This window comes from Grammomys surdaster, unplaced genomic scaffold (assembly GCF_004785775.1).
Source record: "Grammomys surdaster isolate TR1022 unplaced genomic scaffold, NIH_TR_1.0 125849, whole genome shotgun sequence".
Taxonomy (NCBI): Eukaryota; Metazoa; Chordata; class Mammalia; order Rodentia; family Muridae; genus Grammomys; species Grammomys surdaster.
The window spans coordinates 788453-805575 of record NW_021620675.1 but is presented as its reverse complement, the minus strand read 5'-3'; the positions used below and the strand labels follow the sequence as shown (position 1 = coordinate 805575).

At 40.5% G+C, this 17123-nt stretch overlaps 1 protein-coding gene across 2 annotated transcripts in view; it reads left to right on the top strand.

Moving 5' to 3' along the window:
• Positions 1 to 17123, top strand: part of Rnf115 (ring finger protein 115) — a 63746-nt gene that overhangs the window by 20278 nt on the left and 26345 nt on the right. Inside the window, exons 2-4 of one of the 2 annotated variants that reach the window (XM_028789727.1) lie at positions 2855 to 2913; positions 3665 to 3716; positions 6455 to 6512. In XM_028789727.1, coding sequence (XP_028645560.1) covers positions 2904 to 2913; positions 3665 to 3716; positions 6455 to 6512 — 120 coding nt within the window. In that variant the 5' untranslated portion in view covers positions 2855 to 2903. The remainder of the gene's footprint in view (positions 1 to 2854; positions 2914 to 3664; positions 3717 to 6454; positions 6513 to 17123) is intronic. The other variant, XM_028789726.1, reaches the window with a different exon arrangement.

Genomic DNA, 17123 nt, shown 5'->3' with positions numbered 1-17123 from the left:
CTCTCTCTCTCTCTCTTTCTTTCTTTCTTTCTTTCTTTCTGACAGGGTCTCACTATGTAGTTTCATCTGGAACTTGCTATGTAGACATAGACCAGACTAGGTTTAAAATCACAGAGATTCCTGCTGCTGCTGTCTCCCCGGTGCTAGGATTAAAGGCATGGGCCATTCTACGTACATAATTTTCTTCTTCTTGGAACAGATGATACCTTAGAACTCTGTTTTAGAAATACCTTCTCTGGATCCTCAGGACAAAGTCTCATGTTTGTCCTTTTGTCTAGTATGTATTAAGGCACAAGTTAATCTTGAGAGAGAAATTCCTTCATCACTTTTATTTTTGTTTTTTTGTTTTTGTTTTTTGTTTGTTTTGTTTTGTTTTTAAGGTTTTTTGAGACAGGGTTTCTCTGAGTAGTCCTGGCTGTCCTGGAACTCACTCTGTAGACCAGGCTGGCCTGGAACTCAGAAATCCTCCTGCTTCTGCCTCCCAAGCGCCGGGATTAAAGGCGTGCGCCACCACCGTCCGGCTTCCTTCATCTCTTTTAAGAAACTGTTTGGATATTTGAGTTACTGTTCTTTTTTTTGAGATAGTTACAACTGTATCTACAGCAGATCAACCAAGATCAGAAAGTAGATGGAACAAGGAACTAGTTGAAAATGACTTTCTCAGGTATATTTGAATAACAAAACTTGCAAAAAGTATAAGCAGTCTCTAAGGTGTATTCTTTCTTAGCCCTAAACTTTGATATTTTTTCAAAGAAAAATTAATTATTGAAGGATAATTAGAAATGAATTAGTGGTGCTGTTTTGGCTATTTAAATTCCTTTACGAAGCATTGCATTTATTATTACTGTGTTGGGGCACACATGTGGAATCGGTCCCCCTTCACGTTCATGGGGGTTTCTGGGATGGAATTGAGGGTTGCCTAGCTTGTGTACTCTGGTGGCTTGAATGAGAATGCCTTCATAGAGTCATATATTTGAACACTTGGTCTCCAGTTGGTGGCTCTTTGGGGGAATTAGGAGATGTGGCTTTGCTGGAGGAAGTAAGTCACTGCTGGCGAGCTTTGAAGTTTCAAAAGACTTGGCCATTTTGAGTTAGCTTTTTCTGCCTCCTGTTTGTGGATCACCATGTGAGCTCTCAGCTTTACCTATTGCCTGTTTTGCCATTCTGGACTCTATCCCTTTGAAACCACCAGCCCAATTAAATACTTTGTCCCATAAGTTTCCTTAGTAATGGTGTTTTGTCACAGCAATAGAAAACTAAGATAATATGGCAAGTGCCTTTACCTGCAGAGCCATCACACTGTCCTTAGTTATTTGACTTCTTATTCCTTAAAGAGATGAGAATATTATGTTTTACATGGAACCACTGCTACCCAGAAAATATATTAGGAAATCTATTTGGCTCATGTCTTTAATCTGAACATTTGAAAGACTGAAGAATGAGGAGCTCTCAGCAGTTGTGAGCTCTTGGGACAGACATTCAAGCAGGGCAGGAACCTGGAGGCAGGAGCTGATGCAGAGGCCATGGAGGGATGCTGCTTACTAGTTTGTTCCCCATGGCTTGCTCAGCCTGCTTTTTTATAGAGCCCAGGACCACCAGTCCAGGGGTGGAACCGCCTAAAATGGGCTGGGCCCTCCCCCATTAATCACTAATCAAGAAAATGCACCATAGGCTTGCTCACAGCTCAATGCCGTAGAGGCATTTTCTTAGTTGAGACTCCTCTCTGATGACTCTAGTTTGTGTCAAGTTGGCATAAAACTAACCAGGACATCAAACACCCAGTTTTTTCTATCATCCCTCCAAAACAACAAACCAAAAACATTAAAAAAGAAAGAAATGCAATTATCTCATATTAAAAACAACCAAAGAAAGAGAAATCTGTAATATTCCCTCTTATTCTCTCAATGAGAACCACTTAGGTAGTTATGAAACCATTCTATAAATATCTTCTGAAATTCTTTATTTCCAGAGTATATTAGAAAATAAAAGAGCCTGGAAATTAGCAAGTATATACATTTTTTTCCCTCCTTCCTTCCCTCCCTCCCTCCCTCCCTTCCTCCCTTCCTTCCTCCCTCCTTCCTTTCTCCTTCCCCCTTCCTTCCTTCCTTCCTTCCTTCCTTCCTTCCTTCCTTCCTTTCTTTTTTTTTTCATTTCATTTTGTTTTGTTTTTCAAGATGTGTTTCTCTGTGTAGTCCTGGTTTTCTTAGAAGTCACTCTAGAAACCAGGCTGGACTCGAACTCAGACATCCATCTGTCTCTGCCTCCTGAATGCTGGGATGAAAGGTGTGTACCACCATTGCCTGGAAAGTACATACAGTTCAAAACCAGCTTTAATTTTTTTTTTTAAATGGAGCTGGAGAGATGGCTCAATGGTTAATAGCACATGCTACTCTTGAAGGGGCCTGGGTTCAGTATCTAGCACCTATACCTATATGGTTCACAATCATCAGTAACTCCAGTTCCAGGGGATTCACTGTCCTCTTCAGACCTCCATGGGCATTAGACACACACTTGGTGCACAGATACACATGTAGACAAAATATCCATAAACATAAATACACCTAAAAATGTTTACAGTTTTGATTACATTGTTTATTTATTATATGTGTAGATATATACATGAAATGGCACAAATATGGAGATCAGAGTACAATTTATAGTAAGTCTATTCTCTTCTGCTATGTGCGTCCTGGGGCTCAAACTCAGATCCTCGGCTCGGCAGCAGAGCTCCTCCACCTTCTGAGTATCTTGCTAGCTGATGGTCAGCTTTTATGCTTCATGATATTCTAAAGCCACATGCTTAGGTTCCTAATGAAATGAAGGACTTCTATTTACTTATTCTTTTCTTTTATAGGAATATATATGTCCCAGATGTGAATCAGGCTTTATTGAGGAAGTGACAGATGATTCCAGGTATTGTATAAGCTTATGGATAAACCAAACTTTCTAGTATTGAATAGTATTGAAACTGTTTTCCCTTAGTGTTGACTGAGTGGAATGGAAGGAATTTGTTTGTAGCTCACCCTTTCCTGGGAGTAGAGACTGACACACACACACACACACACACGAGGAGAAGAGAACAGGAGATGGAAAGGAAAGAAAATTTGGAAATCAATGTGATCATATGATTTTATCTGATTGCATCACACCTAGAAAACCTCTGTAGCCATATCAAAGGAAACTTACTAAGTTTTCGTTTGCTTCTTTGGGGGTCCTCTTGGATTACTAATTAATTCTTAGTGACTACTTTGTTGCCGGAAGTTAAAATGATGCACATATTTGGTGGGCTATGGAGTGACTTCTGAGAAGGACACTAACAAGGCAAACAATAGATTCTAGCCCAGGAAGCTGAGCTGTTTCTTGCCTTGAGAGCCACAGGTCCCCTGTTCAGATGAAGATTGGTGTTGTCAGGCTGCCATTATGCTGCTGTAATATTAATATTTGGGTTTGTTTTCTTGGCTTTGGTAAAGGTATAATATTGATAAAAAGAGGAAATATTTTCTTAAGTGGTAATATATTTCTTGGGTTTTTTTTGTGAATAAAACTGTAATAACTTAATTCTAGCACTTGACAATTTGAAAAAATATAAACTGCTTAAAATGAATCTTGGAGTGACTTTGGAGCTGTATGCCAGTTCATAATTCCCTTACATTGCTGTTGGCAGAATCTAAAGTTGAAGGTCTCTTCCACAACCAGGAAAAACTACACATTTTAAAGTATGTACTGTTAGTTTTACTGTTCTAATTGTTGATGATTGTATGTGTAAATGAGTTGGAGCTTCTGGGGCAATGTGTGGCATGGGATCTAGTTTGGTATACACACTTGAATGTTGATGTAACAGTTTTGGCTTTAAATAACAATGCCAGCATTATGCCTGTAAGATTAGCATGACAGCAAAATTAGTAGCGTGTGGATGGCATGCTACGTGGAACTTTTCTGGTGTTATAGTTGCCTCAAATACTTAAGCTCTTATGCTCTGCATGTGTTGATATGTACTGCATATGTACTGGGCATAGGGGAGTGACTCATGGATGTTCTCCTAAGTTTTAAAATAGGAATTCTGATTTCTTTAGACATAGAGAACTTTTATAGAAAGTGCAGTTATACCTGGCTATAATAACTAGCTACAATCTGGATACTTTATGGCAGGTTACTATGAACTCTGGATTTTATTTTCACTCAACTCTTATATTGGTGCCTGTATAGGTCAAAGACTGTCCCGTATAGATGCTAGTGGTGGCAACTATTCAAAAGTAAATATTGTTTTGAATGAAGTCAGTGGCGTTTTTTTCTTTTTTTAGACCCCCCCCCCTTTTTTTTTTCTCAAAACTTGACTGTCCTGGAACTTATTCTGTGGGCCAGTGTAGCCTCAAACTCAAAGAGATTTGCTTGCCCTTACCTCTGGAGGGCTGGAACTAATGGTGTGTGCCACCTCTGCCTGGTGAAGTCAGTGCATTTAAAGAGGGAAGAAATCTTATTCTTAGACTCAGAGTCTTACGGGCAATGAATTATTATTCCCTTTTATAAAATTTGTAAGTATTTGCTGACTTTAGTACTTAGCAATTTCAGTGATTAATAGTGAATAATAAAAACGTATTAAGGCCGAGCCTGATGTTACAGCCAGAGATTCTAGTTCCTCAGAAGCGAAGCAGGATGAGTAGAGGATCCTGAGGCTTGCCTGGGCTATAAAGTTCTCAGGTCAGCCTGCTCACTTAGACCTGGTCTCTAGAGAAAAAGTAAAAAGAGAAAATGTAGCTCAGTGGTAGACATGTTTGTCTATTTTGTATGAGGCCCTAGGCTCAACCCCAGTACCAGAAAAATAAGTCAATATGAGGAAGTCTTTGCATGTAAATATAAGATAGTGGGCCCCATCTACTTCCACACATGCTAGAGGACATCTTGTAAATTTTCTTAATTTTTGTAAAATTTATTAGAAAATTGTTGTTTTTATTATGTCTTCTATGCTTAGTTCTTTTCCTCTTAAGGTGCAGAAGAACTAGTTTGGGCTGCATAGTGAGTTCAGGGCCAGTTTGAACTATGAGGTCAGACCATGTCTCAGAAACAAGACCCCCCCCCCAACCTAGGAAAGATGATTCTTAGAGGCCTGTTAGATTTGGGCAATAAAATATCTGTACAGCCATGGATTATGAAATCTAGTAGTTCAATTATTTATTTAGTATAGGTGTTGCATAATTAAAATGATTTTTTAAAAGTATTTTTAACCTCTTATACAAACACAAGTTTCAAATGGTTTCTCATCAGAGTAAGGCTTGAGATGAGTGCAGAAAGAACAATATTTGCTTTAGTTTTAGACTAACTAGGGTGTGTTTTTTTTCCTCAGTGAGCTCAGTGCTGTGCCTGGAGTAGTATTATAATCCTGAAGATGAAAGTAGTCTTCAGCAGTTCAGAGGTTTATGGTTAGGATGCATGCTTGTGTTTGTTGCTGGAAGAGCTTTCTAGCAGGCTTTTGTGATTCAGTTCTTCCTTCCTTTTAAAAAGTGTTAGCCAGTTTCTTCTCTGCAAATTTCATATGGGTAGTGGGATTTAATTTCTTCCTGTTCTTTTGGGTCCTTGAAAAGAGGTATTTTATCAATTAGACATGTGCTATTAAATCAGCAACTTTTAATTTGCAATTACAGGTATAGGATATGCCATCACAAGGTTTTCAGAGTTGACATCTGACAAATAAATGTATATATGTGAGGTATTAATTATAAAATACAGTTTTTGGCCTTTCTGTTTATATTTATGAAAGGAGCAAAGGGTTGAGATGGTTGATGCAAATCCTAGCTATTAATAATACAAGGTAGAACTTAGAACCAGAGTCAGCGCAGAGGGATGTGGAGGAGTCATATTCGTTTGGTGAGGTCAGAAGCAATTCATGGGTGAGGTAACCCTGAAGACTGGGTAGGATAATCTAAGAATAGGATAACCTATTCAAAGAAGAAATACATACTGAATTCTTTCTTATCTGCTAATCTATACCAGGCCCTTTATATTACACATGTAGTAATTCCAGAAGATACTAACCTCGGTTGTCTTGATCATCTATCTAGTCAAATGGTTTCATGCTGAAATATTTTTTTGTTTTCTTAGACTCTTTGAGGATACATATTTACTTTTCTTTCTTTGCTAGGCTAACTTTGAATTGTATTACTGGCTGTAAGTCCTTTCTGTGCAATGACTCTCTCTATAAATTTCCACTTGATGTAGCTTTAATTCATTTGAAAACCCACTTGATTTTGTTGTTTGGTATGCCAGTTTTCTTTTGCCTCTCTTACTGTTTAACTTGTAAAGACACCTTACAGACGAGGTGTCTCTGGCAGGTGTCCTGCTGGGATGAGTGAGTGTCCCCACTGAGCTTTGTCTCATTTGGCCATTCTATATTTAGCTTCTGGGAAGGGAGAGAGCTCATCCCTGGAAATAGAGTCACCACCATTCCTTTTCTCTTTAGTTTTTTAGGTGGTGTTGGAAGCCGGACAGACAATAGCACAGCAACACATTTTGCCGAGGTAAGTTTTCCTTTGACTGTAGAGATTGCTCAGGGCATGGCTGGGGATTGAAGTGACAGATAACCAACACCTAGTGCAGCATCACTGAGGATGAATGTGTAAGAAGAACACAGTCAAGGAAAGGTCTGTGTCGTCGGTAGCTAAGGGTTTGGCATGTTTCTTCTGAGGAAAATGTCATAGTCTGTAAAATATCCTGCTGCAAACCTGGTTGTGTTTTCTTTTTCTGCTGCTGCTTTCTGTATATGAATTAAAAGCTTGTGATGTTTGCAGAGCATCGGTGCTATAGCCTCCACTGCATTGGCAGCCCAGATGGCTTATTACCCAAATTGTAATAAAACAGTTTTAAAACAACATTGTATAATACTAGTTTCTAGAATTTACCTTTTGTTAACATGGTAGTTTGCTGTGAAATAAGTATATTTATGGCCTTTTAGATCCTAAGATGGGACCCTTAATTAATTAACTTCTAGTCCTTTGTATAATGTAGCATCCATATATTGAATATGAGTTCTCTCTCTTCCTCCCTCCCTCTTCCTCTCTCTCTCCCTCACCTGTCTCTCTCTGTGTGTCTCTGTCTCCCCCGCCCCCCCGGCCCCCCACCTTTGCCCCGAGACAGGTTTCCCTATATGGTCCAGGCAGGCTTCATACTCACTATATAACATTGGTTGGCCTTGAAAACATAATTCCTCCTGCGTCAGCATCCTAGGTGGTAGGATTCATAGGCATATGGATGGCACCAGCCCAGTTAGAAAATCAAAACTCTGAATTATTATTTGAAAACAGAGCAGTAGGGCATTAGGCTGTGTCCTTTAATACCATTGATTTATCAGTTCAAAGTACTTTGGCTTTTCATCTCTTTCTTTTTGGCTTGTGTAACTGTTTGAACCTCTTGTTTCTTTAGAGAAGGGTTTCATAAGGTTTTTTTTTTTTTTTTTTTTCCTCAGCTTGTCTTAAACTCATGAGCTCAACTGATCCTCCTACCTCATCAGCCTCTGGAAAAACTGAGACTATAGACATATGCTGTTATGCCTAGTTCTTAAACTGTTTTAAGTACACAGTTCAGTGGTGTTCATATTCTGTGCTTGTAGTTGTTTAGAGACTGTTTCCCAAATGGGAAACCCCAGCTCACTGGACAGCAAACACTTTTACTTTCTTTTCTTTATGTATCTTTCTGTTGCCACAGAGCTTTCAGGTGCTGAAAGCTGGTAGATCACCAAAACAATTTTTTAATGTTAAATCCCATAATCAGAATTCCCTTTTATTTAGAATCTTAGTTAATAAGCCCATAAATCACTGAACTTTTCTTTTTTGAAAATTATCTTAAGATGTAAGTGTGTCTCCCTCCCTTGTTGATGACGTTATAGTCAAGAATTGTGTTAGGATGTTTCCTTTTGTTTATGGGTATGGTAATTGCTAACATCTAGTTCTAAGATTTTTAGTCAATTCTTAACTGCTTTAAGATAAGCTGATGTGAGCCTGACTCCAGACAGATCATAGTTTGAACACTCATTTGTGTTTTCTTGTTGATAGATTGAGGAACATTTAAACTCTGTGTGAAGCCTGGCAGTCTTCTTGATGTTAGCATTTCTCAGGGTGTGCTATTTCTGAGAGCACAGTCTGTTCTTGATTGTGTATGTGCAGAAGAAACTACACTTGATTTTCCCTGAGCATTGGTCCTCTTTTAGAAATGGAAATAGGTGGATCTGTCCGTTTTGTCTGTATGATTCACGAGGAGGAAATGCATTGAGTAAGAAGGAAAGTAAGTATATGTGGTCAGCATTCTAACTTTAGTCGGACTACATCTGACACCACGGCCTGGGCTACCCTTCAGATATTAATTGTGCAGAAGCCATGGTTGTGAGTTCATGTTCCTTATCAGTGACAGCCTTTGTAGTAAGGTGTAATCATGCCCAGTTTTCCCTCAGTAGAGTTTTCTTGTCACCATGCCTCAATATTTAATTTTAATTTTCCCTTTCTTTCTTTCTTTCTTTCTTTCTTTCTTTCTTTCTTTCTTTCTTTCTTTCTTTCTTTCTTTCTTCTTTCTTTTTTTTTTTTTAAGGTTTTTCGAGACAGGGTTTCTCTTTGTAGTCCTGGCTGTCCTGGAACTCACTCTGTAGACCAGGCTGGCCTCGAACTCAGAAATCCGCCTGCCTCTGCCTTCCAAGTGCTGGGATTAAAGGTGTACCAGTGCCCGGCAATATTTTTCTTTTTTTTTCTTTTCTCAAGACAATGTTTCCCTACGTAGCTCTGGCTGTCCTGGAACTTACTATGTAGACCAGGCTGCATTTATCTCCCAGAGGTCCACCTGCCTCTGTCTACTGAGTGTTAACTTTTTTTATTTTAAAATGATGTTTTGCATTTTATAGTTGGAAAAATATCTTTATAATAATATTGTTGCGAGAGATATTTGAAAAGCGGCAGCCCCCTGGCTGCAGCCTCTAAGTTTCAGCACTAACGGCGACATCTGTGGTGCAAAGACGACTGCAGGCTCCCAGTTCTGGTGCCATGTTGACAGAAATGAGCTTTACCGGTGGGCTACCTTGGCCCAGCTGGGTGTTCTCATCTCGGCAGGCTCTCCACCCCACGGTCAACTGTCGCAATGTCCAACAACCAAGTAAATCAAAACTCTAGATGCTCAAAGATAAACCAAATAGATTTATATATCAGCAAGTACTCAATACACAAGATGCCACACAATTAGAATTGTTATCCCAAATTACCTACTGCCAGAGGCATGAGGGTGATATCTGCAGCCATCTTGCCTCCCCTTCTCCTTTTCTCTTCTCCTCTCCTCCTCTCTCTTCCCCCTCTTCACCTCCCTTTCTACTACCCAATCACTGGTCTAGCCTTTGTTTTACAAATTAAGGTGGGCAGAAGGTTCACAAGAAGTCACCTGTATACTGATTCACGGCTTGTCTGCAGCCCCTCCTTGGGAAAGCAGAATTAACATTAAAATACAAGACCAGGTCTATCTACAACATAATATTATTGAAATACCCAAGGATTTTGAAGAATTGGGTGAAACCTTTTTATACATATTGCTTCTAATACAAGCAGGGGCAGGAAACACATGTTTGGTTGCCTTGCCTGCACAGTATTAAAGTGTAGTTGGAGAGTAAGTTTAAACACATCAAGTGAGTGGGAAGACACAGACACAGGAGTGTATTAACCGTCCTGTGGGGGCATGTGTAGAAGTACATTGGAAGGAAGACCATGTAGTCCAGCCCGACTGTATACAGTGACAGAGTACAGAGTCCATACACTAGGTATGCAGCCTAACTGTGTAACTACAACAAAGTTCCTTACAGTATGTCTGTGCCTGTCTGTTTCCTTGGGAGACTGACTATAGGGGAAATGGAAACATGAACTTCATAGGATGTTAACAACACACGCTTGGTATGTAGACCCCAATATGTCTGTCTTAAGACAGGGGCTGATAGATTAGAGCCATGAATGCATTTCATGGAGAAGGAATTTAGATTTTTTTAAAAAAGCTGTAAAAAAAAAAAAAACCTGTCTCAAAATAGTATTCTAAAGCTATATGTTTTTATATCCATGTCCCTAGAGACAAAAACAGCTTAGACTTAGAAATACAGTTAAATAGAGCACCAACACTTGCTTTCCATGTTCTAATTGATTATTTTACCACAGGCATATGTTTGATTTTTCTGTGTTTTTCTTTTTTTTGGTTATCTTATTTATTTACATTTGTTGTCCCCCTTCACAGTTTCCCCTCTGCAAACCCTCATCCCATCCCCCATTCCCCCTGCTTCTATGAAGGTGCTACCCACCCACCTACCCACTCCTGCTTCACTGCCCTAGCATCCCCCTACACTGGGGCATCAAGCCTCCACAGAACCAAGGGCCTCCCCTCCCATTGATGTCAGATAAGGCCATCCTCTGTTACATATGTATCTGGAGCCATGGGTCCCTCCATGTGTACTCTTTAGTTGGTGGTTTAGTCCCTGGGAGCTCTGAGGGGTCTGGTTGGTTGATATTGTTGTTCTTCCTATAGGGTTACAATCTCCTTCAGCTCCTTCAGTCCTTCCCCTAACTCCTCCATTGGGGCCCCCCCGTGCTCAGTCCGATGGTTGGCTTCGAGCCTCAGCATCTGTATTGGTCAGGGTCTGGCAGAATCTCTCAGGAGACAGCTATACCAGGCTCCTGTCAACAAGTGCTTCTTGGCATTAGCAATAGTGTCTGTAGATGGGATGGATCCCTAGGCGGGGCAGTCTCTGGCTGGCCTTTCCTTCAGTCTCTGCTCCACTCTTTGTCCCTGCATTTCCTTTAGACAGGAGCAATTCTGAATCAATATTTTTGAGATGGGTGGGTGGCCCCATCCCTCAACAGGGGCCATTCCTAACTACTGATATGGTCTCTACAGGTTCTATCTCCCCTTTGTTGGGTATTTCAGCTAATGTCATCCCTGTTGGATCCTGGAACCCTCTTGAGTCTGTTTTTCTTTAGTGAGTTGCTTAGATATGAAGAGACTATTTTCTATCATTAGATAAATTTTAATTTTTCTTTATTTTAAATTTATTTTTATTTCATGTGCATTGATGTTTTGCCTGTCAATATGTCTGAGTAAGGGTGTTGGATTTCTTGGAACAAGAGTTATTGTTAGCATTCTGTCTAAATGCCACCCCACAGTTACCTGGCAACAGCCAGGTATGCTCTTTCCCACAGTTACCTGGCAATAGTCAGGTAGGCCTGCCCCACTATAAAAGGAGCTGCTTGCCCCCTCCTCTCTCTTTTGCTCTCTTGCTCTGCTATCTTGTGTCTTGCTCCCCTTTTGTCCCCTCGCCCCTTCCCCCTTCCTCCCTCTCTCCATGCACTCATGGCCAGCTTCTACTTCTCTTTTCTTTCTCTTCTCTCTGTCTCTCTCTCTGTCTCTTTCTGTCCCTCTCTCTCTGTCTCTGTCTCTGTCTTTCTCTCTGTCTCTCTCTCTCTGTCTCTGATTCTCTGTCTCTATCTCTTTCTCTCTCTCTCTCTCTGCCTCTACTGCCCTCTTAACTCCCTCCCCATGCTCTGAATAAACTCTTTTTTGTACTATACCTCAGGGCTGGTCCCTCAAGGGGAAGAGATGCCTGAGCGTGAGCCCGCTGAGACATCTCCTTCCCCTATACCTCCCCACACACATCTATAGAACACTCTATATCTCTTTATCTTTTTATAAACAGATCAGTTATAGACAATTGTGAGCTGCCTTGTGTGTTCTGGGAGGTGAACCCAAGTACTCTGGAAAAACAGCCGGTGCTCTTAACTGCTGAGCCATCTCTTGGCTGTCCTAAATGGATATATTAGAAAAAGCTTAATCCAAGAAAATTTTCAAAATACTTAATACTTATTTATCTTTCAAGCTAGGATGGAGTGGGGAGGGTAGTTGGGAAAGAAGGCAGGAAGAGGCTTAGCAGTGACAGAGCAACAATACTTGAGTAACATGCTAGAGGTAGTGGAGGGGGAATCTAAGATGCCTACAGCTGACTCTTGAGAGCAGATGTCACTGGGTGTCAGACAGGGGCTTTCAGGTCGTCAGTGCATCCCTGGGCCACTGAGCTCATTGCCTCAGGTTCTCATTAGCAACCTCAGCAGAGCAGTGCTGCTCACTCTGCAGACTTCTATCAACACTGACTAACGCAGCTGCCTATAGCCTATTACTTGGAGGTTAGAGGTACATGGGGTTGGAGTGACCTGGTTGGAAGAAGGAGACCAGGGGTAGAAGGAGGAAGAAGAAGGAGGGAGTGCTGAGGGAGGGTACAGGTGTGAGCGGCCATGCCTGACGCCATTTGCTGTTTTAGCCTTGTGTTCCAGGAGCCCCAGGGCTCTAGTTTTACTTTCTTTCACTATCCCATTGTTCTTTTTCTTACTGTAAAATACATTTTTTTGTTTAAAATTTCTCTTTCTCTTTCTCTCTGTCTCTCTCTGTCTCTCTCTCTGTCTCTGTCTCTCTGTCTCTGTCTCTGTCTCTTTCTCTCTCTCTCTGTGTGTGTGTGTGTGTGTGTGTGTGTGTGTGTGTGTGTGTTAGAGACAGGGTCTAGCTTTATAATTTTGGTTGACCTGAAACTAACTATGTAGACTAGGCTGGCCTGAAACTCACAGATATCTTTCCCCTTCTGCATCTAAAGTGCTGGAATTAAAGGTATGCACTACCATGCCTGGCTTTTTAAATTTTTTTTTTGAAGAAGTTATTTTCTGGAGCTAGACCTTTTAAAGCACAAGTCTTTTAAATTATACTTTTAGCTTTTAACTGATTTTATTCAACCTTCCTACTAACCATTGCTAAGTAGAAGCTTTATTTCTGTGACACATGGGAAAATGGGATCTCCTTGCTTCTTAATATTTGCTAATAAAAATGTGAAGAAGATGTGGTTTTAGTGTCAAGTATCTAAAACCTGGCTGAAGAGTTAGCTCTGAAATGCCTCTTTGGATCCACATGTAGTTCAAAGTAAGATAAAAATAAATTTGAAGTGTTTCTTAGTTACTTTTCCTGTTGTTGTGATAAAACACCCTGACAAAACAACCTAAGGGAGAAAGGGTTATTTTGACTTCACAGTTACCATGTGGGGAAGTCTGGGGCAGGCATTTGAGGCAGCTGGTTATATGATACACACATGTACATAGGTGGTGCACTCAGTTTAGTTTCTGTTTTCCATGCAGTCTAGGACCACAGCCTAGGAAATGGGTGCCACCCATGTTTATTAACCTAGTCTACATAATGCCTCATGGGGTGCCCAGAGGCTCATGTCCTAGGTAATTCTAGATTCTGTCAAGTAAGGAGTCACCGTAGCCATCACAGAGCAGCTACTCTGATGCTATTCACCTTCCATTGTCATCTGATGTCTCTATAGCCATTCTAGTAGTCACATAATTTACTTCATAAGCTGGGATATGTGGTGGTTTAAATGAAAATGACTCCCATAGGCTCATATATTTGAAAGCTTGGTCTGCAGGTGGTAGAACTGTCTGGGAAGGATTAGGAGGTGTGGCCTTTTTGGAGGAGGTATATCACTGGCTTTGAGATTTAAAAAGCTCACACTATTCACAGTTAGCTCTCTCTCTGTCTTGTGCTTGTGGATCTGTCAGCTTGTGTAAGCTGTCAGCTGCTTCCCTAGTGCCATGAATATCTGCTTGTTGCCGTGCTCCCTGGCATGATGGTTAAATACTCTAATCCTTTGAAACCATGAACCCCCAGTTAAATGCTTTCTTTTATAAGTTGCCTTGATCATGGTATAACTAAGCTACAGCTTGGTACTACGAAGTGTTATGTTGCTGTAACAGGCCTGGCCATGCCGTTGTTTGGAGAAATGTAGAAGGTTTGTGACTTTGGATTAGAAAAGTTGTTGAATGCTATAAGCCTGTAAGTGGGCTTCCATGGGCCATCCTAGTAGAGTCTGGAAGACAGTAGTGCTGAGGCCAGTGTGGACTATGGAGACCCTGCTCAAGAGGTTTCATAGAGGAACAGCATTAGCTAGACACCATGGGCTAGAGACCATTTTTGCTATAATTTGGCAAAGAATGTTGCTACATTTTGCCTTTATCTGAATAATTTGCCTAAAACTAAGTTGAGTTTTGTTCTAAGTTCATTGGTAGATTTCAAGGTGGCCTAATATTGATATGTGTGGGTATTAGTGATCACTCTTATGTAGATTTACAATGAAAATGAAAAAGCAGAGCAAAAAGAAGAATAAAATGTACTATTTGAGGAGAAAGAAAGAAGCAGGAAATTTAATGTTGGGGCGTTGGTTTGTGCTGAAAGAGATAAGGAGAAATGGAAAAAAAAAAGGGAGTGGTGGCCACAGAGCAAGACTCCCACCTAGCTAAGCCCGCAGTCTGTGAAAAGGAACGGCCTAAGGAGTTATCTGTTCCTTAAGAGCACAACAAAGGAAAGCTTGTATGATTGTTATTATTGTTATTATTTTATTTCCAGAAGGGGGCCAGGCTGCATCCCAAGCAGGCAACAGAACTTGGCAGCATAGTGATTCTGGCTTTAGAGCCATGAAAGATACGGGAGTACAGGGACTGTGGAATCTTCCTCCATGGTTAAGGAGAGATGCTGAGGTCAGGCATGTGGAGGACCAGAGAGGCCATTTCATGAAGCTGTGAAAAGTGGAATCTGGATTGTGTTGGAGACCCTAGGATGTTGGAATGCCAGAGATGTCAAGAAGAGCTGCAAATGGGGAGTGAGTGGAGCCAGCTTAAGAGGGAGAAGCAGCATGTTGCAGTCAGCAAAGTTGGAAGGATGAAGTCATCTAAGCCATTTGATATCAGACTTGGAGTTACAGGATTTGGGGTTTTCCTTTCTGGATTTCAGTTTTGTTCTGGTCCAGTATTTCCTCACTATGCTTCTTTTCTTCTCTTTTGGAATGATAATGTGTATTGTATTGTATACATTGGAAGTGTGATTTTACAGGGATTAAGAGATTGCCTTGAGTCTCAGAAGAGACTTTAGACTTTTATTTATTTTTAAGATTTATGTATATGAATACACTGTAGCTGTCTTCAGACACACCAGAAGAGGGCATCAGATCCCATTAGAGATGGTTGCGAGTCACCTTGTGGTTGCTGGGAATTGAACTCAGGACCTCTGGAAGAGCAGTCAGTGCTCTTAACCACTGAGCCATCTCTCCAGCCCCTGACTTTAGACTTTTAAACAGTCATGAGACTGACAGACTAGAGATTTTTGAAAATGGATTGAGTACATTTTGGATTATGGTATGGTTATAAGTCTGTAGGGCCAGGGAGTGAGATGTGGTGGTTTGGATGAGAATGGCCTCCATAGGCTCAGAGATTTCCCAAAGTGGTGGAACTGTATGAGAAAGATTAGAAGGGTGTGTGCTTTGAGATTTAAAAAGCCCACACCATTCCCAGTTACTCTTTTTCTCTTCCTGCCTTGTGCTTGTGGACTGAATGTAAGCTCTCAGGTTCTGCTCCAAGACCATTCCTGCCTGGTGCTATATTCTCTGCCATTATGGCCAAGGACTGTAACGCTCTGGAACCATGAACCTCCAAATTAACTGCTTTCTTTTATAAGTTGCCTTGGTCAAAATATTTTGTTATAGGAATAGAAAAGTAACTAAGACGGATACTTGGAATGTGAAAGGATGCACTAGTGTGTGTGTGTGTGTGTGTGTGTGTGTGTGTGTGTACATATGTGTGTGTGGCGTGTAAATACACTTGATGGAAAATTTGCTTTACTATGTTAAGGGACTTTGTGAATAATTGTGTTTAAGTACTTTTCAAAAATAAAAAGGTAACTTCAGTTCTTAAAATAGAGACATTGAAAGGAAGTACAGACTATATCTCTTTTTAAATATAGATGTAAAAATGTAGATAAAACTTTGACAAGAAATATATAAAACCAAGCCATATATAAAATGGGAAGTAAATCAAGATCAAATAGAATTTACCCCAAGAATGTAAGGTTGGTTCAACAATCAAAAATAAGTTAATATAATTCACTGTATTAGTACTCTTAAAAAAAAGATTATCCTATTTCGAAACTTGGCAACAAAAGCGTTCTACAAAATCTAACATCCATTCTTGATTTCCCCCTCCCCGCAGTCTGATACTAAAAGTGTGAACTACCATGCCAGGCGTTTTTATGAGAGCTCTGGATATTGGATTCAGATCCTCACATCTTTGTCCTATTTGGTGTTGTCTCTCCTTGATGACAGCAATTCTAACTGGAGTAAAATGGAGTCTCTCAGTGGTTTTGATTTGTATTTCTCTAAATGGCTAAAGATGCTGAAATTTTTAATATATATATTTTTAGATTTACTTATTTTATTATTTAAGTGTATGAATGTTTTGCCTGTATGTAGGTATGTGTACCATGTGCATGCCTGGTGCCTATGGAAGTCAGAAGAGGGCATTAAATACCCTGGGGCTGGATTTACAGATGGTTGTGATCCACCAGGTCCTCTACAAGAACAAGTGCTTTAACCTGTCAAGCCATCTCTGAAGCCCCCTAATGTTTTTGACATCTTTATCAAATATTATTTGGTGTGCCAGCAAGCCTCAGTGATCCTCCTGTCTCGGCCCCAACAGTACTGGGGTTATAGGTGCATGCGGTCACACAGGATTTTATGTAGGTACTGGTCTCCGCCAGTTTCTGAGACAGGGTCTATTGATGAATTAAAAACTTGCCAGATTCTGCTAGACTAGCTAGTCTACAAACCCCAGGAATCCTCTTGTCTCTGCTATTCCAGTGCTTGGGTTACAAGCATAAGGCAGTGTAGCTTTTTATATGGGTTCTAGGGGTCAAATACAGGCAGGGGAAGCACTTTACTCACTTTGACATTTCCTTAGTACTTTACTGAACTTTTTAAACCAAAAAGTTTTTTTAGATTTACTTTACATAAATAAATGTACATTCTTGTACATTTGTGCGTGCATGTGTGTTTTCATGTGAACATGCAGTGTTACATGTGTAGAAGTCAGAGGACAACTTACAGGAGTTGGTTCTTTCCTGCTATCATGTAGGTCCTGAGAATTATTAACCTCAGGTCCTTAATGTGTACTTAATGAGCTTGGTGACAATCTCATTACATGACGAGCCACCTTGCTGGCCCCAGTACTGATGTTTGCATGCTAGTTTGGGATCCTACTACT